Source organism: Suricata suricatta, chromosome 13, assembly GCF_006229205.1.
Source record: "Suricata suricatta isolate VVHF042 chromosome 13, meerkat_22Aug2017_6uvM2_HiC, whole genome shotgun sequence".
Lineage (NCBI taxonomy): Eukaryota > Metazoa > Chordata > Mammalia > Carnivora > Herpestidae > Suricata > Suricata suricatta.
The window spans coordinates 48429129-48453835 of record NC_043712.1 but is presented as its reverse complement, the minus strand read 5'-3'; the positions used below and the strand labels follow the sequence as shown (position 1 = coordinate 48453835).

The 24707-nt window shown below is 40.8% G+C and overlaps 1 protein-coding gene across 3 annotated transcripts in view; it reads right to left on the bottom strand.

Moving 5' to 3' along the window:
- The window catches only part of SLC24A2 (solute carrier family 24 member 2), a 250173-nt gene that overhangs the window by 11351 nt on the left and 214115 nt on the right, over nucleotides 1–24707 (bottom strand). For 2 of the 3 annotated variants that reach the window (XM_029920829.1, XM_029920830.1), the window contains 2 exons: nucleotides 9834–9974; nucleotides 3610–3699 (listed from right to left, as the gene is read on the bottom strand). In XM_029920829.1, coding sequence (XP_029776689.1) covers nucleotides 3610–3699; nucleotides 9834–9974 — 231 coding nt within the window. Of the gene's footprint in view, nucleotides 1–3609; nucleotides 3700–5098; nucleotides 5633–9833; nucleotides 9975–24707 lie in introns of those variants that run through there. The other variant, XM_029920831.1, reaches the window with a different exon arrangement.

Here is a 24707-nt window from a genome sequence, read left to right as displayed (position 1 = left end):
AAAGAATGAAAATAGTTATCAAGAAAAGCCATTACATGTTATAAATGGCAAAAAGTCCTTCTAGCCTGGAAATCTGGCTGAGGCTAAGAAGGAGTTCATTTTCTGAAAAGATTTCTGGGCAGTTTTGGTGGCAAATGACCTTTGATGAATATGGAGAATCATGACTTTGGGCCAAGTGGAACTTCTTCAGGGGGTCAACAATTTTTTTTGGAACTATCCTGGAATAATCTGAAGTCAAACATCATAAAATAACTAGGGTAGGAATAATATAAAATCTCTTGTAGGAATCATAGTGGGTATATTAGCTGACATTCCCAGAAGATTTTTTCAATGTTATATATTCTTTTCTTAAAATTTTTTTAATGTTTATTTATTACTGAGACAAAGAGAAACAGAGCATGAGTAGGGGAGGGGCAGAGAGAGAGGGAGACACAGAATCTGAAGCAGTCTCCAGGCTCTGAGCTGTCAGCACAGAGCCGGATGCAGGGCTCAAACCCATGAGCTGTGAGATCATACCTGAGCTGAAGTCGGAAGCTTAACCGATTGAGCCACCCAGGCACCCCTGCTCTTTTTCTTTTAAATATAAGGTGTAATTTACATATAGTGAAGTCTAATTTTATATTCAGTAAAACTCACCCTTCTGATGGTCATGGAGAGGGGCACTTGTGGGGAAGAGCACTGGGTGTTATATGGAAAACAACTTGGTAATAAACTGTTAATAAAAAATAGCGATAGATTGGAAAAGAAAAAAATAAAAAGAAAAAAACAAATAAAAATAGTTCTGTGAGATTTTTGTTGTTTATTTATTTATTTTGAGAGACAGTGTGCAGATATGAGTGGGAGAGGAGTCAAGAGAGGGAGAGAGAGAATTCCAAGCAGGCTCTGCACTGATAGCGGGGTTTGACCCCAAAAACTGAGATCATGGCCTAAGCCAAAATCAAGAGTTGGAAACTTAACCAACAGCCACCCAGGTGCCCTAGTTGTGAGAATCTTTGATAAATGTATGCAGTCCTGTTTCTCCACATCCTCACCAACATATGTCTGTGTTTTTGATTATGGCCATCCTAATGACTGTGAAGTAGTATCTTGTATTTATTTCTAAAATAACTCTATTGAGATATAAATCACATAACTTAAACTCATCTACTTAAAGTGTATAATTCATTATTTTAGTATATGTATAGACTTGAATAGCTATCACTATAATTTAAATTTAGAACTTTTTCATCATCCCAGGAAGAAACCCCATACCCATTAGTGGTCATTTCCCATTTTCCTCCAAGCTCTCCAACCCTAGGCAACCATTTAACTACTTTCTGTCTCTATAGATTTGCCTATTTTCCACATTTCATTTAATTTTTTTTAATGTTTTATTTATTTTTGATACAGAGAGAGACAGAGTATGAGACGGGGAGGGTCAGAGAGAGAGGGAGACACAGAACCGGAAGCAGGCTCCAGGCTCTGAGCTAGCAGTCAGCACAGAGCCTGACGCGGGGCTAGAACCCACGAACGTGAGATCTGACCTGAGCCGAAGCCGGAGGCTTAACCGACTGAGCCACCCAGGCGCCCCCACATTTCATTTAAATGGGATCTTATAACATGTGATCTTTTGTGACCATCATTTTTCATTTAGCATATTTTAGAGGTTCATTCACATGTAGAATGTATCAGTGCTTCATTCCTTTTTATTGTGGAATAGTATTCTATTATGTGGATAGACCACATGTTTTGTATCCATTCATAGTTGATGGACATTTGGGTTGTTTCCACTTTTTGGCAATTTTGAATAATGCTGTTGTATACATGTGTATATAGATTTTTGTGTAGATGTTTTCTCATTTCTCTTGTGTATACAGGTAGTGGAATCATTGGATCATATGATGACTCTGTGTAACATTCTGTGGCCTGCCAAACTGTTTTCCAAAGTGGCTGCATTATTTTACATTCTTACCATCCATATATAAGGGCCCCAATTTCTATATAGCATCTCCAATACTTTTTATTATCTGTCTTTTTGATTATATCTATCCCGAGAGTGAAGTGGCATCTCCTTGGGGTGTTGATTTGCATTTCCCTAATGAATAATGATGTCAAGCATGTCTTCTTGTGCTTATTATTCATTTGTATATCTTCTTTGATGAAGTATATTCAAATCTTTTGACTATCTTAAACATTGCTTTTCTATTAATTTTTTTTAGTAGGCTCCATGCCCAATGTGGGCTTGAACTCATAACCCTGAGATCAAGAGTTGCATGCTCTGCCAAATAAGCCAGCCAGGTGCCCTTTGCCTTTATATTACGGAGCTTTAATAGATTTTTATATATCCTGGACACAAGTACTTTATCATATGTATATAATTTGTAAATATTTTCTCTCGGTCTGGGGTTTGTATTTTTTTAAGTGGTATTTTCTGAAAAGCATAACTTTTACTTTCGATGAAGTCTAACTAGATTTATCCTTTATGGATCATGTTTTGGCATTATATCACAGAACTCTTTGCCTAACCCATGGGTCATGTAGATTTTCTGTTTTCTTCTAGACATTGGATAGTTTTGGCACTTGCCTGTAGACCTATGATCCACTTTGAGTTAATTTTTGAGTATGGTGTGAGGGAAAGGTCTAATCTCCTTTATTTTGGCATATCAAAAACCAGTTATTTCAAGCACCATTTCTGATATATCCACGTATATTCTCACATTTCCTTATATCAAATTGCTATACTTTAATTATGCTAACAAGTATAATTTAAAGACTATATTAAACAAAGAATATAAGTGGAAGTCTGAAATTTATAGTTTATAATAGACATTAAAAGCATGAGTTCTGGAGTGTCAGAGCCCTGGGTTATAATCTCAGTTCTACTATTTACTACCTATATGATCCTGAGCAATTTTATTATTAGCTCTAAGCTTAACTCTTTGATCTATAAATGTAGGTAATAATAGCACCTCCTTGATAGGATTTGCGTCTATGTACAGGGTGACTGTCAAGATCATAAGGATGAAGGGATGTGAATTATCCAGCATCTGGTGCATGTTCAGTCAACAATGGTTACTGCTGTTATCTCTGAGAATGTAAAACTTGTATTTCATTCTTTCATCCATGTGTTATAACAAACAATTCCTGAGAGTTTATTCTTGTGATGGGCACTATAAATGGCACTGGGTTAAAAGTGTTAAAAGCAAAATACATCATCATTATAGTGAAGTGAGGTTCAAGGAAGAGACCATTTTTTCTCCAGTTATTTTTCTGAAAGAATCTGAAAGCCTGGTGAGAGCATGAGGTGAGTGGCTGCCCAAGAGGAAGTTAAGTATCATGGAGTAAGGCAAAATCTGACATTCCTCCCAGCCCTGGGTAGGCCTGGATTCAGGTTGTAGGGGGCAAGAAGAGATAGGGTGTCTTCTTCCACATGGCTGATTTGACTCCATGCTATAGGAAAAGGCCAGGAGGGATTGGAAAGGTAACTGGAGTAAAATTCTTTTAGTCCTGAAATATGTACCTTGTCGGACACGATACGATTTTGCCAATTTCCAAAAGCAAACATGTTGATTAACTGTTTGGCAACCATGAAAAGAACCAGGTGGATGAGTGTTACTATTAAGGCCTTACCTGGTGTGCCCACCAGACCATCAAGTAAGAGAATACAGCAATCCAGGTGATGGAGCCGAAGAATGTGATGGGAAAAAACTTCCTTGATGACTGAAAGAGAACCAGGAAGAGGCGAGAGTGTCAGTGCCATTCAGGGAGGTGGATCTGATAGACCAAAGCTAAAACCACCAATGCAGCTACTCCTCCCTCATTCCCTTCCATGTTCATAGGCTTAGCAATCAAAAGCCACCCCCGCCCCCCAACCGTTTAAGCCAGGACAGGAAGATTCTCTCTTAGGAATGTTGTTTGGAGCCAAATCATCACCAAGCTAGTTCCTGAGATGGACATTTCTTAAAAAGAATGTCTGTTCCTACTGCTGGTTGCTCAGATGCCCCCTGCCCCTGCCCGTTCCATGGCTTGGTTTCTTAGTCTTGCCCTCAATCTCTTGACTACCCCATAGTCGTCAGAATCAGTTTGTATTGCTTCACCCCACGTATCCTAGCAATCCATTTGCCAGAAAACCTATGTGATTAATTGCTTTTAACAAGAAGGATCAATAGATTCTGAAACAGGTTCCTGTTATAGTCCCATGAATTATTGGGAAAAGCCACACAGTGGAAGCCATCATCACAGTTTCTATAAATTCTTGATGACAGTCACCCTCCAGGATATTTGAACCATTCTTACGGACTGGAATATCAGAGGTCCAGCATGCTGCTGTCCACAGGGCTGGCAGTGTAGATGCTCCCAGGGAGGTTTTCTCCCCTGTTCTCCACCCCTGACTGTACTACGTTTGTTTCTGCCTTGATCAAAAGCCTTTGTGTAATTTCAGGCTTAAAGTGTGATCACTGTTTATTTTTATATTTTAAATTCGAGTATAAGTAACATACAGTACTATATTAGCTTCAGGTGTATAATAAAATGTAATATAGTGATTCACCAATTCTGTACATTACTTAGTGCTCAGAGTGTGCATTTTTAGTTTCCTTCAAATATTAGCCAAAACCAGATACTCAAAATGCAGTGTTTTTTTTTTTTTTTTAAACCTTATCCCACTACAGGAAATCCAGGCTTGCACTGGTCTTTTTTTTTTTTTTTGCAAAACTGGGGCCCTTTCAAACATGTTCCGATAGCAGAATGCGCTCAGTCTCTCACCTATTACTGCCAAACACTTTTTATTTCAAAGCTTTCCACTTTGAGAAACAATCTCATTTTTTGCTTTGATACTGCCATCCAATTGTGTCCAGAGAAGTGGATCCTGGAGTTGACGTGGATGAAAGCTATCTCAGTTGTCTAAAGGGCTGACCTTGGGCAGTCACACAGAACACTGTCTGCCATGGCTTTGGAGAGCTTTATCAAAAGGAAAAGATACACGTGTACATAGTAAACTCTTGAAGATTTATAATAATAATGGACATAGTCTCCACTGTCCCAACCTGGGCTTATGTTCTCTCTACTAACCGCACGTTTTCAATATATGTTTTTATTATCATTCATACTGTTCTGTTAAATTTCAAAATAACCATTTCTTTCTCTTAACGACTGCTGCCTTTCCGGGGCTACTTGCTAGCTGCAGTGTCTGGAGGACCCGTGGGCTTGATGACATTGGGGTGCTGCCCCTTGCCCCTTCCCTCTGTTAAAAGGAAAATATTTTGGTTAAAGACTCAGGCCCCTTCTGGGAACCTGAACACTTTAATGGGTTATGGAAAAAAAGGTCATCCATTTTTCAAAATGGAGGTTGAGACAGGCACTTCTGAGAGCAAATCCTTGAAAGCTGAGAAGTCAGCTGGGTTCTGGAGGCCAAATTTGCTAAGCCTTGGAATTGCCGGCACTGAAAAATCAATTTTCCCAGCCATAGAGCTTAGCTGATTGGAGTCCTCATTCTTTTCCTCTGGTCACAAGTCACTGTTTCAGTATCCTGAGATGGTGGTTTCATATCCTATGGCCAGGCTCCGTCACAGGGAAAGAAAGGGCTTTTCCCGCGGTGTTGGGCCACCCAGGTGATTGGAGCAGCAGCCAGTCTGTGAGTTTGATTCTGACCATCCTGTAAGGCAATGAAGTACCATCTCCGTACTTTAAAAAAATGTTTATTTATTTTTAATGGGGGAATGGGGCTGAGAGAGAGAAAGAGACAGAGAGAGGCAGAGAGACAAAGACAGAGAAAGAGGGAGACAGAGGATCTGAGCAAGGCTCCATGCTGAGAGTGGAGAGCCTACTGTGGGGCTCAATCTTATGAACCATGAGATCATGATCTAAGCTGAAATTGGACACTTCACTGATTAAGCCACCCGGGCACCCCACCATCTCCATACTTTATGGTATATGTACAGGAGATCTTGGGAGAGTCATCATTTCACAGATTGCTTGCTTTTTAGGATACCTCATTTATTAAATATATAATTATTATTTTATCTATTGTACCCCTGCACGTCTGTTCATTTGGTGTAATGTCACAAGTTAGAACCAAATTATTTGAACATATTTCTCATCTGAGAAATATCATCCCTGAACCATCCAACGTTCCAAGTCAAAAGGTAGCAACTAAGGAATCGGACTAAGGAGGTAAAGGAACTAAGTTCAAACCAACATACTAATGAAAACCCCTCTCACTTAAATTTTGATGCTTATGGTTCTTGATCAAGAGGCCAATTTGTAATTAATGGACGTCTATATGTACCTAGTGTTGTATTAGGGGCTCACTGAAAATAAATTAAAAATAGTTTCTATTTGTAAGTTTCCAGGTCTACATCATAAACCAGGGGTGGGTAAAGCCCAGGTCCTACTCTGTACACAAATCTTGAACTAGACCTGAAATTCAAGCCTAGTTTGTCTGACTACATATGTATTCCCAAGATGTAGGTTATACCAACTTGTTCTTGAAGGAAAAATAAGGCCAATAATGTTCAAAATATTCCCAGCTATAGACATGATGATGATCATAATATTAGCCTGTGCTCTGAATGTCAGAAAATATAAAGAGCATTGGGGAGATACAGACTAGCATTCCAGCTGTATGGCCATCTGCCTCACCCAACCTCCCACATTATCTCTGATTTAGAAGCTTCAACCCTTTTATGCACCAGCAGTTTGTGTTTCCCAACTGTCTAACTACCTTATAATTTACAACCTCACAGTCCAGGTAATTCCTTCTGCTTTCATTTTTTCTGAACTACTCCCCTTATTTGGACTCTATGGTCTCATTCCAGACATCACCGCCCAGGAGCACTCGTGCAATTATTTAGTTACCAGTCTCACTGGAGGGAAGAGAAGAGCCCTTGAAGCCAACGTCTGACATGTCAATTTTTGGTTAGTAATGGTGGTTCATCCTAACATCTGCTGGGATGAACCTCGTACTAATTAGCAAAAAGCAAATTGTGTCCATGTGCCGGCCATTTTGTTCCCAATGTAATGGTTTACGTGTCTAATTGACAGCTAATGTTCTCATTAGAAGCTTTTAGGACATCAGTGTGATACTTTCTTGGCTTGAAAAATGTTTCTGGACATTAGCTGATTGCACAAATTGGCTATTTCCTTACTGATTTAAATTCAACAAATATTCACTGAGCATCTATTCTGTGCAAGGTTTTGGGGTGTACACATCTAACAACAGTCCCCTAGAAAAGCCTATTAAAGATTAAAAGTGTCTTCTCTGGATTAATATGACTGTTACTCAAATCCTTGCTCACCAATTACCAGTGATGTGACCTAAGATTATTTCATCTTCGAAGCCTCAAGGTTTTCATCTGTAAAATGGGAGGAATAAAAAAATACCTAGTTGTTCTGAGGTCTTCATGCCCATAAAGTGTCGATGGAGGTGTCTGGCACAAAATAAGTGCTCAGATAATAACGGCAGTTGTTATGAGATAATCTTATCCTCATTTTGTTTTAAAAATTAAAAAAAAATTTTTTTAAATTTATTTTGGGGAGAGAGAGAGAGAGCATGAGCAGGGAAGGGGCAGAGAGAGAGGGAGATCCAGAATCTGAAGCCGGCTTCAGGCTCTGAGCTGTCGGCACAGAGGCTGATGCAGGGCTCAAACCCATAAATGATGAGATCATGACCTGAGCCAAAGTCAGCGGCTTAACCCACTGAGCCACCCAGGCGTCCTCTCATTTTGGCTTTTAAGAGATGAGAAGACTGAAACTCAGGGAGATGAAAGTCACTGCCAAGACCTGGCCGAGAGTCTTGACTTTGCTTCTTACTTGCTGGGTGTGCTTGGACAAGATGCTAAACCTCTCTGGGCCTCAAACACTTGATTCTTGCTAGAACTGTGCACTGCAGACATAATAAATACTTAGTGAATGAATCTATGAATGACAGTGATAGCTGACTTCTTAGTACCTTCCCAGTTCTAATGAGTCATATTTTGATACCTCATTTAGATCCATTCCTGTTTTGTAATAACACCCATTCTAGGTCATGAGAGAATATAACTTTTGGGGTCTTTATTTCCTTTATTATTTTCAATTTTTATCAGACATGTTCCTCATCAAGGTTTATATTTTAGTTCTTTTACTTTTAAAACAAAGCCATTATTGTAAGAAGACTATAAGAGAGAATTAATCTGAGCTGGGAGTGCATATAATCCAACACACAGTGTCATATAATTTGCATATAAATGAGGTGGAAATAAAAACAAATGGGAGGATTGTTTACCCTGAAACTGGATGTACACTAAAAAAATCATGTTTTCCTTGTAATTACTATCAAGGTTTAGAATGTTCATTTCCATGGGTAATTCAAAAACTACTGAGGAGATAGAGCCGCCAGGCTCTCCGAAGTAGCAAGTGTTTATTAATGAATCATTTTCTCCTTTTATTTTCCTCTCCCTCAATATCTTGTCAAGAGGCCCTTGTGGCAATGCATGGAGACTGTGGTAGACTGCATAAGTGGCCACGACACTTTATAACTCTTTTCAAGAGGTGAGATCTAGTGGCCCCTGGGTAGCTCAGTTGGTTAAGTATCCAACTCTTGATTTCGGCTCAGGTCATGATCTCATGGTTCATGAATTCAAGCCCTGCATCGGGTTCTGCACTGACAGTGTGGAGCCTGCTTGGGATTCTTTCCCTCTCTCTCTCTCTCTCTCTCTCTCTCTCTCTCTCTCTCTCTCGCTTCTCTGCCCCTGCCCCACTCTCTCTCTCAAAATAAATAATCTAAAAAAAAAGGAGGTGAGGTCTATTATCCTATCTTTGAATCTGGGCTGGCCTTGACTTTCTCTGACCAAAAAATGTGGTAGAAGTGACAGCAGATTGCCAACTAGATCTCAAGAGAACTTTGCAGCTTTCCATTTTGCTGCCCTTGGAACTTGGCCATCACGTGAATCAGCTCCAGCTAGCTTACTTAAAGACACGATACCATGTGGTACAGAGATGAACTTTTGTAGCTGAAATACTCCTATACCAACAAGCCCTCAGCCATGTGAGTGAGCAGAACTGTCCAGTTGAGCTCAGATCAAATGGCCAATTTATGGATTTCTGGACTAAAAAATTGCTGATTTTTTTAAGCCATTAAGTTTTAGGGTGGTGTGTTACACAGCAAATGCTAACTGATACAAGATCAAACCTAATGAAACTCTTTTGTGCTAAGCATGATCAAGAAGCTACTTCCTGGCTTTTGTATCAACTGGCATGGCTTCTTTAATTTGGCATTTCATATATGCAAAGGATGACCATATAATTCATCTTCCAAACCAGCATGGTTGGGGATTAAAGGGACAGTTCTGGGAAACTGGGATGTATGGTCCCCTTAAATACGCAATACTGGGGGTACCTGGGTGGCTCAATCAGTTAAGCACTCCACTTCGGCTCAGGTCAGATCTCATGGTTCATAAGTTTGGGCCCCATGTCTGGCTCTGTGCTGACAGCTCAGAGCCTGGAGTCTGCTTCAGATTCTGTATCTCCCTCTCTCTCTCTGCCACTTTCCTGCTTGTGCTCTGTCTCTCTCTCAAAAGTAAACATTAAAAACATTTATAATACTGTACTGATGGTTATCTCTCTATGCTTTCCTTAAACACAGAATGTCATAGTTGGCAGGGAATCTAGAGATCTTGTACCCCTTTATTTCACAGAGGAGGACAAGTGAGATCCAAAGGTGAGAAGCAACTTCCCCAAGTTTGTACAGCTCATGAGGTATTCTGGGGAAAAAACCCACTGTAGTCAGTGTGGTAGAATGAGAATAGTATGAGGTCACACTGCTATGTACTGTGCTTTTCACAAGGAGTCCGTGAAACAAATGGTGCTTTACTCACAGGTTTGCGGACATCTGGCAAGGTGATCCAGAGAGGAAACACTATGGGTAAAACGATGAGGAATGTGACTTGCTTGCGGCGGTTGGTAGGCCAGGCCAGGCTGAGAGGCTGGTCCTCCTCCTCTTCACCCGTCTCTGTGGTCTGTTGTAGAAAAACAGAGATGAAAGAGTAAACAGATAAAAAAGACGACAATGTCCCCAGGCTACAAGAACAAGAGCACAAAGCTCACAGCCTCACCAGGAGCCACAGCACAGCCATGGGAACTTGGGAACTTCCTTTTCTCTCCCTGAATGCTCCTCAGCTTCTCACTTAAGTGAACTGATCATTCATCTGGCACAGGTGACATCTACAATCCATGGACTTTGTATGAAAAACCATATTTGCAGAGCAAAAGACCCCAATACCCACCTTCTCCTCTTTCCCTTCTTGAAGACAAAATTATAGGCTTCCTTATGGGAATCTTGGGAAGGATTTTTAAGTTAAAAATTAAACAAAAATTACATATGTATATTGATTTTTTATTAAAAATAAATTTGTATATTTTTAGAGCATTGATCTTAAGCAGGCAAATGAAAGTAACCATAGAAACAACTCAGTAACAATACTCAATTCTCTTCTCAGGCCCTGGAATAGTCAAGCTCATGGATTATTGTGTGGTTGTGAATTTTTAATCTGTACAATCATCTTATTAAATTATAAACCATTTTTCTTCCAGCCAAAGGCTTATTATACAAACATATGTCCCATCCTCAGAGAAACAGACTATGGGAGTAGAGTAAGACTGAACCCGTGAGTGTCAACCACAGAGGACCTCAGAGTCAGGGCTCAACTTCAGAGTTTTGGACTTGGCAGCAAGCAGCCAAGGTTTTATGTGCCACCTGCTGAAGTCAGCAGCTTCTGACGTCCCCGAGCTAGAAGAGACAGAAGGTGGCCCCAGGCCTGGCAGGCTGACCATTAGCCTGTCAGATGCGCCCTCCGAGCCTTCAAAACAGCACTGCAGACAGTATCAATCACTCCCTTCCCTGCTTGTTTAAAAATGAAAGTGCAGCAGGAGGATCAAGCATCAGGTCTAAAAATATCAACAGGAACTTTTCCACGGATGCTTCCTTTTGAGACCATATAAATAACCCACACAGGCTTCGTGAAGCTCCTGCCCCCCATGGCTCTTACTTCCAGCAGCGTGCACTATTTCCAGCAGCAGCACTGACCCCTCAGCACCCCTCTCCCTACGAGTTGGCAGGCTCGGGCCAGTTGGAGGGGGGAAAAGGACTCACTCAGACGCAGGGCTGGGCGTGAGGCCCGACACATTGCGATTTAATGTTTATTTATAATTTAAATCCTAGAACTGCCAAAAGGATTTATAGTGGTTTATACAATTACCCCCACTCAATCTCCAAGAGTTAAAAAAAAAATATATATATATATGTAAGAGGAATCTTAAGCCATACTGGAAAAAAGTTGGTAATAACAGGTTTTTTCTCTTTGGGCATATGTCCTTGGCAAGTGGGTAAAAGAATTTATAAACAGCAAATATGAAGGAATTAAGAGGATTAGGTACTAAGGGAGAGTTAGGAAGTTGGCGTAGTTTGCTTTGGTCATCCAAATCCTCATTAAATCTATTTCTCATGCTCTGCATCCCTTTGCTATGGAAGATGTTGGAAAAAAAGAAAGATAAAAACAACAACCTACGTTTCTACTTTAGGGACCTACAGAAAGGAGAGCAAGCTAAGCCCAAAGTAAGCAGAAGAAAATAAATAATAACAATGTTAGAGAAGAAGTCAATGAAATTGACAAGAAGGAAGTCAATAAAGTCAATGAAACCAAAAGCTGATTCCTTTGCTATGCAATTCATGTGGGTCCATCCACTGCTTTCTTTCCTCCATCCGGATGGAATCTTGGGCATACTGTCTCTGGTTCCTCCTCCGAGACAACTCCATATCCTCCCAGGGGATACAGCAGATGTAGAGAATATCATTTCCCATTGAGGTCACCAGCCCCCCAAGATGTCAGCTCAATACATGAATAATCTCTCTGTCATGAGGCCAATGAGGATATAGGAGATAAATGCATTTTAACTGTTCCCTCCCAGGTATGATTTTTCTTGTTGAACCCAAATGAATGACTTTCCCCTCCCCACCCAGTAGATGCCTCAGAAATGGGGAGGGATCATGGGACAGGTGAAGCATTGCATCTTCCTAATAAATATCTCATCTCATATCAGAAAGATGGTTTTATTCAGGCAGAGGATTCCAGCACTTCCCAGAAGACCCATCAAGCTGATATGATATGTTCATCGAGGCTCCTCCCTTTTCTGGGATTGACACTCCCCACTCCCAGTCCTATCTCACACTGCCATCTGCAATCTAGCAACTTTTCTCTAAACTCTAAGCTAACCTTTTTTTCTGAGAAAAAACAAAAGCAACTCTTTATGACTCATATCATTTTAATGACACCAACAGATGGTGACATTTCATCAATAACCCTTCTGCTTATAACCTACGGATTAGCTCCTTTCCCCATCTGCCAAAGTCACCAGGCAGGCAGTGCCACTAGCAAATAGCGGAAAATAATTGTCTGTTTAGATGCATAAGCTCTAAACATACTACTGTCCAATGCAAACAATTAGCTGTATTGTACAGCTTCCAAAAGCTGCGTTTGAGATGGCGTCACTAGGGAAGAAATAAACAAGAAGAAGAGCTTGGGTCTCAGGCCAAACAAACAGTGCTCTTCACGCAGAATTGACGGGGTCTTGGGGGATGGGTCCTGCTATATAGGAAACCAGGACCTTGGAGTGGGCTTGAGAGGTGTCCTGGGAGCAAGGCTGCCAGTATATGTTGGGGGAAAATTCTCACTGTCTTCCTGCCAAGTGCAATCTCACTCTGGTTCAATGGGTGACTGCAAGCTGGTTAGAAAAATGGAAAAAAAATACCATTCCAAGTCTGGGGTCAGTGTTGCCTTTTCCCAAGCTGGGGATGCTGGCATGTTCATTAGTCTCAGCCCTGGGGAGAAGCTGCTGAAGTTAGTGCACCAAGTTTTCAACTTCTCCTCGAGTTATGGAATCTTGGCTTTGACCTTGTAGCAACACCGCCCCCCCCCCAAAGCTTCTGTGGAGTGTCCACAGAATACAGAATGAAAAACGATCCAGATAAAGTTCAAATGACTTTTGCTAGAAGGGCTTAACGCAGTTTGGTATGTGCTGGGGTCTCTGGAGAAGCCTTAGAATTGCGTGAAAGCAGGGCCAGCAATCACTGCTCTGGGGCTTTATAATTTCTGATATGGAAAATCTGAGACAAAAACACACATCTTTAAGTTCCTGCGTCATGTGTGCTGGTTGTCAGACCGTGAAGGGACCAGTGCAGCCTGGTGGGGAGAGTTGGTGGTAGAGAGTCAGCTCCTACTGTCATTTCCTGGGCTGTGACTGCCATCCTACGTAGGTATTCACTGAGTGCCTATGGGTGTGAACCAGTGTAGTAGGCTCTAACTCTCTGGGTTTTTTTTTCTTTGTTTTGTTAAAATTTTTTTTAATGTTTGTTTTTGAAAGAGAGAGAGAGAGAGACAGAGAGAGAGAGACAGAGAGAGAGACAGAGAGAGTGAGTGGGGGAGGGAAAGAGAAAGAGGGACACTTTGAATCCAAAGCAGGCTCCAGGCTCTGAGCTGTCAGCACAGAACCCGACATGGGGCTCAAACTTACGAACCAATGGCCCTGGGCTTGAACTCATGAACTGCGAGATCATGACCTGAAGTCAGACACTTGACGGACTGAGCGACCCAGGTGACCCACTAACTTCATTTTAAGGACACTTGGATTTAAAAGAGGAGATGGGACAAATGGCTCCAAAGAACTTATTCTTTATTTTGCTACAAGGATGCTGGCAGAATCTGTGGTAAGAGCCTGTTATGGACTAATCTGTGCTCTCCCCCAAATTCATATGTTTAAACTTACCTAACCCCCAGAAGCTCAGAATAAGCTTAAGGGCACTTAAGTTAAAATGGGAAGCCATTAGGGTGGGTCCTTATAAGGTGTCCTTATAAGAGGAGATTAGGATACACAGAGATACATCAGAGGTTCAGGTGCACAGAGGAAGAGAACAGGTGAGAACATGGTGAAGGCAGCCCACTGTAAGTCAAGGAGAGAGGCCTCAGAAAAAAACAACCCTGCCAGCACCTTGACCTTGGCCTTCCAGCCTCCAGATTCTGAGGAATAAACTTCTGTTGTTGAAACCACCCAGTCCGTGGTTTGTTAGAGCAGCCCTATCAAGCTCATATACTGGCCATCGGCATTAGTGATAGAAAGCCCATTTTCACCTAGGCCTAGAACAAAGATTCTGTTTTCAGCCTCTGTTGCAAGGAGTGTGGCCATGTGATCAGGTTCTGGCCAATAGGAGGTAGCTGGAAGAATTCTCTACAACCTTGGGATGTATCTTTAAAGGATGCAGGTGTGTCCTTCATCACTCCCTCCTTCCCGCTGGCTGGAATGGGAACATTTTGGCCAAAGCTTTAAGAGTCATTTTGAATGGTGAAATGGAGAAAGAATAGAAAAGGATCTGAGTTCCTGACACCCAGTTAGAGCTGTTTTAGCCCTGGACTGCTGACATTGACTTGAGAGAGAAAATTCTCTCTTACTCAAGCCATTGTTGTTTGGGTCTTTGATTGCTCAAAGTGGAACTTTACCCCAACTAACCCAGTGTCCTCTCTATGAGGAATCAAGGGAGAAAAATATCATTCCCATCTCAGCACCAGGAAAAGTCATGCTTCTTTTAAGAAACTTTGAAAAATCTTAGAAATACTGTGAATCCGGTAAATGTTACTATTTTTTCCTCTTGCTTTTCAGAGCCAAATTTGTAACCTCCACCTACCAATCACACCTCTGGGGTCTGTCTTGCTTACTCCAGCCCTCTTCTTTCCTTTCCCTTTACAGCCTGTGCTGAATTTTCCCAAAATTCATCAGTTTATCCTTTTTCCTCATAAGTATTTTTGCAATCTTGGTGAAACAAGGTAGGGAAGATTCAAAACTAAAACTCCTCAGTGGTTGAATGGAATCATTGGAATAACTTTATGTGTGTGTGTGTGTGTGTGTGTGTGTGTGTGTGTGTGTGTGTGTGAGGGAGGGAAGGAGAGAGTGTTATCCGAAGTGACAACTGGACACTTGTGGGATTTATTTATCAATACTAAAGGTTGGACCCTGGTGAAGAGGGGGGGTGTCTGGCCATCAGAATACTTACAAGGAGAAGAGAATACTTCCAGATGTCAGTTAGTATCTACTGGGAGGTCTCTGGAGCAATGAACTTATATTTATTTTTATTTTTCTAAAATTATTTATCTCATTTTATTTTTATTTATCTAATGGGTGGGAGGCTTGTCCATTTGTGGCCATCATGAGAACCTGTTTAGCTTCCTTGCATGTGCATCTTATACTATTTCTACTTGTGCCTGGTAGGGATGGTTTGCCCCAGAAAAGACATCAGTTGGGGGCCCTGAACTGCATTCTCCAGGCCAGAGGTTGCACTCACAGCCAGAAAAATAGTTCTTGGAAGCAACCCAATTTCATATTCTTGGCTGTGAAGGGCACTGTGCAAGATTTTAGTGTGAAGGTGAGTCCATTTTAATGCAATCTCTTCTATCAGAGAATTAAAATGAAAACCCGTGAGGCATCTGAATATAGGCCATCTTCAAGTTCAGTTTCATTGATTGCTAATAACATCTTATTTCCAGTTCACAAGTAGCAATCTCAGAGGGTTGCCTGGAGCTGCTTGGTTTCAGCTCATTTGGGGTTGGATTCAGGTTGGAAGTGAAGTTCTCCCTCTCCCTCTACAAAAGGACAATACACTTCAGCACTTGGGAGGGACATTTCTTCTCACTGGCAAGCCCCTTCAGTGTGGCATGATGTGGGAGAGAATAAAATGCCAGCACTCAAATAGCCATGAAGAATATAACTCATGTACTCTAAAGCACTGGGCCATGGTCAAGTTGGGTGAAGGTAAAGATTTTAAGTGATTTGTATTTCTACTTAAAAAGAATGGTCTTCAACATAGTTGTTGTTGTTGTTGTTGTTGCTGTTTCTATAATTTATAACTGTATAAAAAGTTTATATCTCCATGTTGTTCAGCTGTATGGATGCCTACATGGGTGACTGGATGGGGTAAAGCTCACCAAAAGAATGTGATGCATGCTGGGAATTTTTTTATAGGGCCCAGAGGAGCTAAGAGTGGGAATAGAGATCCATAAAAACACTTGCTGAGCCTAAGAAGTGAGGTTGGGTGGATGCATCAAGAATATGAAAAGTATCACACTCAACAAAACTTTATAAAAGGTACTAACATAATGTGTAATGTCTAGAATATGTGGGAGGCATTAATCTATAGACTGGGGATAGAAAGTCTCAGGGAACTGTGGAATGCCCAGTGTCTGGTAGAGACTCTGGGGATTAATACAGGTTAATCCTCTTCCCTTCAGCCATTAATCTCATCTCTGTGACTAGCCATGTGACCTTAGGCAAATTAACGGAAATGCTAGAATAGCCAAAGAACATATATTACACGGAATCTGTAAGATACCCAGTCCTGGTACACCTTACTGCATTTTAGGACACAGCAGCTCTTAAAATCCATGTCATTTCGAGGCAGAACTTCTTGTCTCCTGCAATACTTTACTGTTGGGATCACCTTCCTGACCAAGAAGTTTTGTCATTCAGTTCATTGTATGGACACTGATAGATCATAAAAGACAAGCCATCACCAGAGACCTCTGTAATCATCTAACATAGGAACTCTAGGTCCCAAGAGATAGAGCCCCTGAGGTTCAAAGTTGAAGGGTCTTGATACATGGAGACCCCCCCCCCCCCCGCCGCATTTGAAGGATGGAGGCCCTGAGATGAAGTCAGGCCCAAGTGACCTTCCACTTTATTTCAGGCTAGAGGTTCTTTCCCCATTTCATGCTGCTTCCCTTCCTCACTTTTAAAAAATAGATTAAATAAAAAATAAATGTGCTTTATGCCCAGTGACACCAGCTTTATTTGTAATAACTTTGACCTATTAAAACCAAAAATGCTAGCTGTAGCAAATACTAAGCATTTAATTGACACAGTTTTGCTTAATTTCCTTGAGCCTAGAACTAACTTCTGGTGGTCTGGATGGCCTGCATTTCTTGGAAAAGGTGATCAGAAATATCTGTTCTTAGTTGCATTCTTTTCCTGTTCTCTGAGTCTGCTGTGGACTGAATGTCTGTGTACCTCTGAAATTAATGTTGAAGTCCTAGTCCGCATTGTGATGGCACTAGAGGATGGGGCCTTGGGCAGGTGATTAGGATTAACATTCTTAGAAAAGACCCCTGGAGAGCTAGCTTGCCCCTTCCACCATGTGAGGACACAGTAAATAAAATGGCCGTTTATAAACTAGGAAGTAGATTCCATCACCTGTCACTTGATCTTGAACTTCTCAGTCTCCACAACTGTCAAAAACATATTTCTGTTGTTTCTAAGCTTTATATTCTCTGGCCTTCTTGTTATAGAAGCCAGGGCAACTTTGGAGGGGAAATAAAGAGCAGATTTGGAAGTATGAGGATAGGAGAGGCCACTGAGATGTCCTTCTCCCTCCTTTGTTTCTGTGGGTGAGACCTCCAAGGTACCAGGTACAACTTTAAAAATGGGGGCACCTGGGTGGCTCAGTTGGTTAAGCATCTCACTTCGGCTCAGGTCATGATCTTGCAGTTCATGAGTTTGAGCCCTGAGTCGCACTCTGCACTGAGAACTTGGAGTCTGCAGCCTGCTTCAGATTCTGTATCTCCCTTTCTCTCTCTGCCCCTTCCCTCCTCTCAGTCTCTCTGTCTCAAAGTTAAACATTAAAAAATTTAAAAAATGAATAAAAATGAAATGTGAGGCTGACATCAATGGATGCCAGGATTTCCAATACAGGTACAGAAGAAAGACCTATTCCTTAACAACTCTGTCCAAGGAATAGGTGCTGAAATTTCACCCAGGCTGCATATGGGAGGAAGTGACAAGCAAGTGCACTGATGGCCAAAATGACGGCTTGAGATTTTATGTGCATTCTATTGCTTGATGTCACCCCCGATTCCCATAACTGTGGGTAATTCTGTGCTAGCCACCTCTAAAATGAATGTCTAGGGGACATGGTAGAAGATGGATGAGGCCCTTTACAATAATAAACTTTCCTGAGGCTAACTTTAGCAAGAACTGAAGTAGGAGGTGGGTTATTTCCAGATGCCAGCTTCTAGTGTTCAAAGGCCAGTAGAAGAACCTCAGGGGCAGAATATGCACAACAAAAGGGCATCAGCTTTAAATGGGGACTGTCTGCTTCTCCTCCTACTTCTGTCCTCTTTCATTATTGAAGCATTAAAAATAATCTCTTTGACAAAGATGGCATGTTTTACTTTTCCAATTAGGTTTCCTTGGGAACTGGTGAAAAGGTGCGTGTGCCTGTACAGTGCGTGTGGGGGAGGCTCCTAGGAAGAGAAGAATTTTGAAAGGGTCTTACCTAATGAAGGAATTGCTGGAGAAGAGATTAATAGGTAAAGAAGACTCACTTCTGCTCCAGAACATTCTTTTACATTATTGCTGTTATAAAATTAACAGAGATCATCCATGAAAGTTACCTTAAACAGGGGTTGGCACATAGTAAACACTCAATAAATGTTGGTTGTTATTCTTATTTATAACCAATTTCTTCAAAGAGATCTAGGAGAAAGAAGTTTGCTGTGAAAGTCAAATTATTATTATTATTATTATTTTGTTCTTCCATCTATGCATTCATCCAACATTTACTGAGGGTTCACTGACTGTAGTGATGTCAACAATCTAATCTATTTTCCTGTTAGGTAAGATGAATAAATAGAAGACCTTTATAAACAGGATGAAAGGGTAAATTCCCCAGTACTGCAGAGAAAATGTGATGTGATTTTAGTAGGTAGGCTGTAAGTCGACTTTCTATCAGAAACAAAGCGTCCAAGCAGATGGCAAGACTCATAATATTGTGACACCTTGATTCTGTGTTTTGTGCAGAGCTAAAAACAATGGCAGAGTTAGAACTCTCAAAGGTAAAATTGCCAAAAATGCACAGTCACATTTTAATACAGCAAAAGTCTCTGAAATTGACACTATTGGGCAAGTAGAAGGTGCCTCCCAAGAAACATTCTATAGAGAGTGTGCTCCATTTTGTAAGCTCAAATCATAACTGGCGCTTTACAAAAGAAATCTATTAAGAAATGATACATTTAGGGGTGCCTGGGTGGCTCAGTGGGTTGGGCCTCCGACTTCTGCTCAGGTCAGATCTCACATTGTGGGTTCGAGCCCCGCGTTGGGCTCTGTGCTGACAGCTGGCTCAGAGCCTGGAGCCTGCTTCCTGTTCTGTGTCTCCTTCTCTCTCTGCCCCTCCCCCTCTCATGCTCTGTCTCTGTCTGTATCAAAAATAAATAAAACATTAAAAAAAAAGAAATAATACATTTAAAAAAGATAAATACTCCCTTAGGGTTAGTGTATTAGTCTGCCTTGGCTGACATAACAAAATGCCATAGACTAGGTAGGTGAAATAAAAATAGACATAGAAATTTATTATAAACTCCCACCCATAAATACCAGCTGGCTCAGGGACAGTAAGTGATTCTTATCTTGACTTTCCCTTAAATTCATTGGGTGATTAGTGGGGTCAACATACCAGTGACCTTTGTTATATCTATTATAGAAACAGAACATCGTGCTTGAAATAGGCATATGAAAAAGATTGACCTATAAAAATATTTATTCCTGGGTTATGGATCATGTTGGTCTCACAGACCCAAAAATATGAACTCAAAATCTCTAGGTGACAGAAGTAAAAATAAATTTGAGATACCAGAGCCATAGCTCAGGGTCTGCCAAGTAAAGGGTGTTGTGAGTCTTTTAGAAAGCAAACTCAAGAGTTCTGGGATGGGTCAGCTAAGGTCTCTACGGCTAAAGAAGACCTCACTTGCCATTTGCTAGGTTTTCTCTTTGAAAAGGGAATGAAAACAGGAGAGTCTGGAAGAAAAAAAAACTGTTGGATCCCAGTGATGGAGAACCAGAGAGCTGCATTTGGCAAAAGACTGTTAGTTACTCAACTTGAAGATGAGTCTTTACTCACTGTTAATAATGGACAGAATATTTGTGTCCCTCCAAAATTCATAATGTTGAAGCCCTAACCCCCAGTGTTGTGGTATTTGGAGATGGGATCTTGAAGGAAATACTTAAGGTTAAGTGAGGTCAAAAGAGTGGGCCCCTGATCTGACAGGATTAATGTCTTGCAGGAAGAGACATCAGAGGGTCCTCCTACCCCACCTACTGTGTCCGAGGAAAGACCATATGAGGACAGAGGGAGAAGGCAGCCACCTGCAAGCCAGGAAGAGAGCCCTGGCCAGAAAGTGAATTGGCCAGAACCTTGATCTTGTACTGAGAGCCTCCAGAACTATGAGAAAATAAGTTTCTGTGGTTGAAGCCACCCAGTCTATGATGTTTTGTTACGGGAGCCCAAGTGGACTTACATACACTACCCGTATGATTATTTATCTTTTCAAAATATCTCATTTTTTTAAAATAATTTTTTTAACTTTTTATTTATTTTTTATACAGAGAGAGACAGAGCATGAGAGGGGGAGGGGCAGAGAGAGGAGGAGACACAGAACCAGAAGCAGGCTCCAGGCTCTGAGCTAGCTGTCAGCACAGAGCCTGATGCGGGGCTCGAACCCACGAACGTGAGATCTGACCTGAGCCAAAGTCGGAGGCTTAACCAACTGAGCCACCCAGGCGCCCCTAAAATATCTCATTTTTGAATAGGGTTTTTTTTTTGGCTTTGAAATAAATCACCGTGTACACTTGCTGTAATTTATTTCGAAATTACTTTATTTCACTCATTCTTTGAGTCTTTAAAATTCTTTACTTTTGTTCTCTTAGCTTCTCAATTGTGTTTACATATATATATACACACACACATATATATGTATATATATACACACATATATATGTATATATATATTTTAGAAATATGCCTCATTCTTTCCTGTATTTTATCTTGTATATTTCTATCACTATTTTCGAAGAGGTAAGTCAAAATGAGGTGAGGCCTAAGCACCCGTTTTTGGAAGGATGCACTATCGGACACATTTGTGTTTCCTTCAGTGTGGGCACCCTGCACCAACAGAGCTAACATTAAAGTAGCAAACAAATTTTTAAAAAGTGATAAATCACTGCCCACCCAGTGGTAGGGAAAAAATCCATTCCTGTTGTATGTAATACTGTCATATGGTTTTACATATAGGTAGAAAAATTAAAAAACCCTAACAACCCAAACATCCAACATTTAGCATATGACAAACAAGAAAAGGTTTCCCCAGCAATGGCAACCTGAAAAAAACATCATCTGTTTCTACACGACTCTGAATGGAAATCAAGGTTTCAAAGTCTCTTGCTGTGAGTGATGAAGTTGTCCCCAGCTAAGTTTTCCAAAAGCCAAGAAACCATTTTATTGCAATGTAAAACAGTGTCTGAAGAGCCTGGTGAAATGCAATTGCTTTTCTTTGCTTTTCATTTTGCCCAAATAATTCTGAGGTGCAACCTATGGACAAGATGGGTTTCTTTCTGTATTGCTGTTGTAAATTTTTTTTGGTACAGTTTTCATAGGCTTCATAGATCTTGCCAATAGAAATCATAAAAGATTTGTCAACACAAAAGCTACTAGAGAATCCTAAGAAATAATTAAAAAATCATTCTCATCATTTTATTATCAAATGGATTAGAAATACTCCCAGGAACAGTGATATTGATGTCAGTATTTTTTTTTCCCAGGGAGGTAATAGAGTTTTTTCCTTTTTATTAATAGTCTGCCCTTAATGTATTTTATGTGAATGATTAATAGACGTTCTCCAAACTCCTTCAGAAAGCACAATGACAAATGGTTTTATTAACGGTGAGATTCTCAGTGAATATATAATTCTTTGTCAATATTCAAATCTAGTCAGAAACTAGAGTCTGATCTTTATTTCATTTTAAAATGTTATTGAAAGGCCTTTGTGTGCATCTTATGCTGTTGGTAAATATTGTTCAGGTTATCAGATATATAAACTGGAGCTCAACTTTTCCTTAGGAAAATATATGTATAGATTGAAAAAAAATGTTACCACTTCCAGAAATGGTATGAACTCCTATGAGAAGGTCTGTTAGGTAAGACACTATAAATTTTACTTTATTTTTAAATTATTTTGTTTATTAACTTTTTTATTATTATTTGTTTTATTTTATTCTTTAGAGAGAGAGCAAGTGAGAGTCAGGGAGAAGGGCAGAGGGGGGAGAGAGAGAGAGAGAGAGAGAAGAGAGAATCTTAAGCAAGCTCCTGGAGCCTGAGGCAGGGCTTGATTCCATGACTCTGAGATCATGACTGGAGCCAAAATCAAGAGTCAGATGCTCAACCCACTGAGGCACCTGGGGGCCCCTAATTTTTACTTTAAAAAATTTGTATTGGGTTTTCTCTGATGCTAATGAGTCTCTTTTCTAAGGCAATCATGGTGCCAACATGGTTTGGGCCTTGAAAAGTTCAGTCAGATGGAGAATCTTTGAATGTTCTTTTTCTTTCACTATTGGGCCTTAGTATCTCCCCTAGCACTGCCCCATCCTCTGGCAGCATCAGGCACAGAGACACACACCCACTTTCCACCAAAGCCTCCATTTCTTGAGAGCCAGAAACCTCTTAGGCTTCACTGTGTCCCCAGAGGTTGAATCATCTCATTAATAGGGGGAAATGCTATTTTTAAATGTTCAACATGGCGAACCTGACCATTACACTTTAGTAACTGAGAAAGGATACTTGCCCTCTGAATAATTGGAAGGTTTGAGGTTCACAAACCCTCCGTTAAACCTCGCTACTGCTGAGAACATAAATGTTTGCTCACCTAGGGTAACATTTTAGGGAGACATCATGGGGATTTTAGGTACCATGTGCTTGAATAATCATGGAAATCCCTATCAGAGCTAATATTTTTGACCAAAATTTATCATGAAGCCTCCCGAATGAGCTCCAATATCCTAGAACAACAAGAACAACACGTAACAAATGGCTGCCTTGATAATGATTTTTTTTTACCACCCTCAGAGATCCAAATTTAACGAAGAGGAGATATTTTTATGCATTTTATCTTATTTTTTGAGAGAAATCTAAAACCACAGTCAGTCTCATCATCTTTCCCTCCTCATCCTTTACTTAGTCACATAATACAGAAACATTTTTATCAGCACTGTGAGGCTTGAGGAAGGCAGACCTTGAAAACTCTCCTGAGTTTAGGTAAAGGTCAATGCTAGAGTGGGGAGAAATAAATCAGGCCCGAGTTCCCAAAAGGAGAAAGGAAGGGCTGAACACGGTAAGGGATATTTAAGTTTACAGAAAGCAAGTACGAAGAAAAGCATGCCATTTTACACATTCTCTGTCTCTTTATCTATCTAGATCTTCTTCCCCCAGGTATGTGATTTTCTTTTATAAATCTTTTTTTTTAATTTAAAAAATATTTTTATTTATTTTTTGAGAGAGAGAGAGCATGAGCAAGGAAGGGCGGGGCGGTTCAGTAAGAGAGGGAGACACAGGATCCGAAGACAGGCTCCAGGCTCTGAGCTAGCTGTCAGCACAGAGCCCGATGCGGGGCTTGAGCCCATGAACCATGAGATCATGACCTAAGCCAAAGTCAGACGCTTAACTGACTGAGCCACCCAGGCGCCCCTCTTCTATAAATCTGTTTGCTGACTGGGGGATGCGCACAACTTTTAAGCAAAGCAAGGACAGTTTTGACTTTCCTAAGGACAGAGAGAAATCTTGAAATGCTGCAACATTTCAAAAACCACCTCAGAAAACCTGAACATGTAGGACACAATAAAGAGAGTTAGAATCTCAGATTTCGGAATCGAAGAAGTGGGCAAGGCATCTCCCCTGCACCCCTTCCCTGTGGGTGTGACTGAGAGTCTGCTGTGTCACACGTTGACCACCATGATGCAGCAAGGTGGGCAGCTTCAAGCCTATCCTATGTCATGTCTGGATTGGCAAAATTAAAATGTCAGAAAATTCTGGGTTCTGGGCAGGACAGACTGTTTCTCTGAGTTGTCTTCAAGCCTGGAAAAATTCCCAACACTGAAAAGTTTGAAGCTTGGTAAATTCTCTGTGGCAGCTCATAGCAGTTCTGTGTTACAATGACGGCACTGTCAGCAATCATTGGGAGAAGGTAATTAGCGCTAAGCCCTTTAAAAGTCAACTTACTTCTTGGTTCCAGAGAATGTACGCACAAAGCAAAAAACCTCCTGCAAAGGGGCTTCCTCTGTGAAAGAGATTGTTTTAAAATGTGTTTTGTTGCCAGTGTAAAGTCTGTCCTGACGAAAGCTCTCAGAGGTGAGGCATCAATGTAAAATTAGTTCACTTGTAAATAGGGCTTTTTAAAATTTATTTTTGAATTGTAAATATTTATACATGGCATAAAATTTATTTTTTATATAGTTTATTACCAAGTTAGTTTCCATATAACACCCAGTGCTCTTCCCCACCAGTGCCCCTCTCTATGACCATCACCCCATTCCCCTTCCCCCTCCCTCTTCAGCCCTCAGTTTGTGCTCAGCATTCAAAAGTCTCTCATGATTTGCCTCACTCCCTCTCCCCAACTCTTCCCCCCACCCTTTCCTATGGGGATGGGAAATGAACAGGTTTCTCCTGCTAGACCTATGAGTGAAAACATATGGTATCTGTCCTCTGCCTGACTTATTTTGCTTAGCATGACTCCCTCTAGGTCCATCCATTTTGCTACAAATGGCCAGATTTCATTCTTTCTTATTGCCATGTAATACTCCATTGTGTATATATATATATATATATGTATATATAT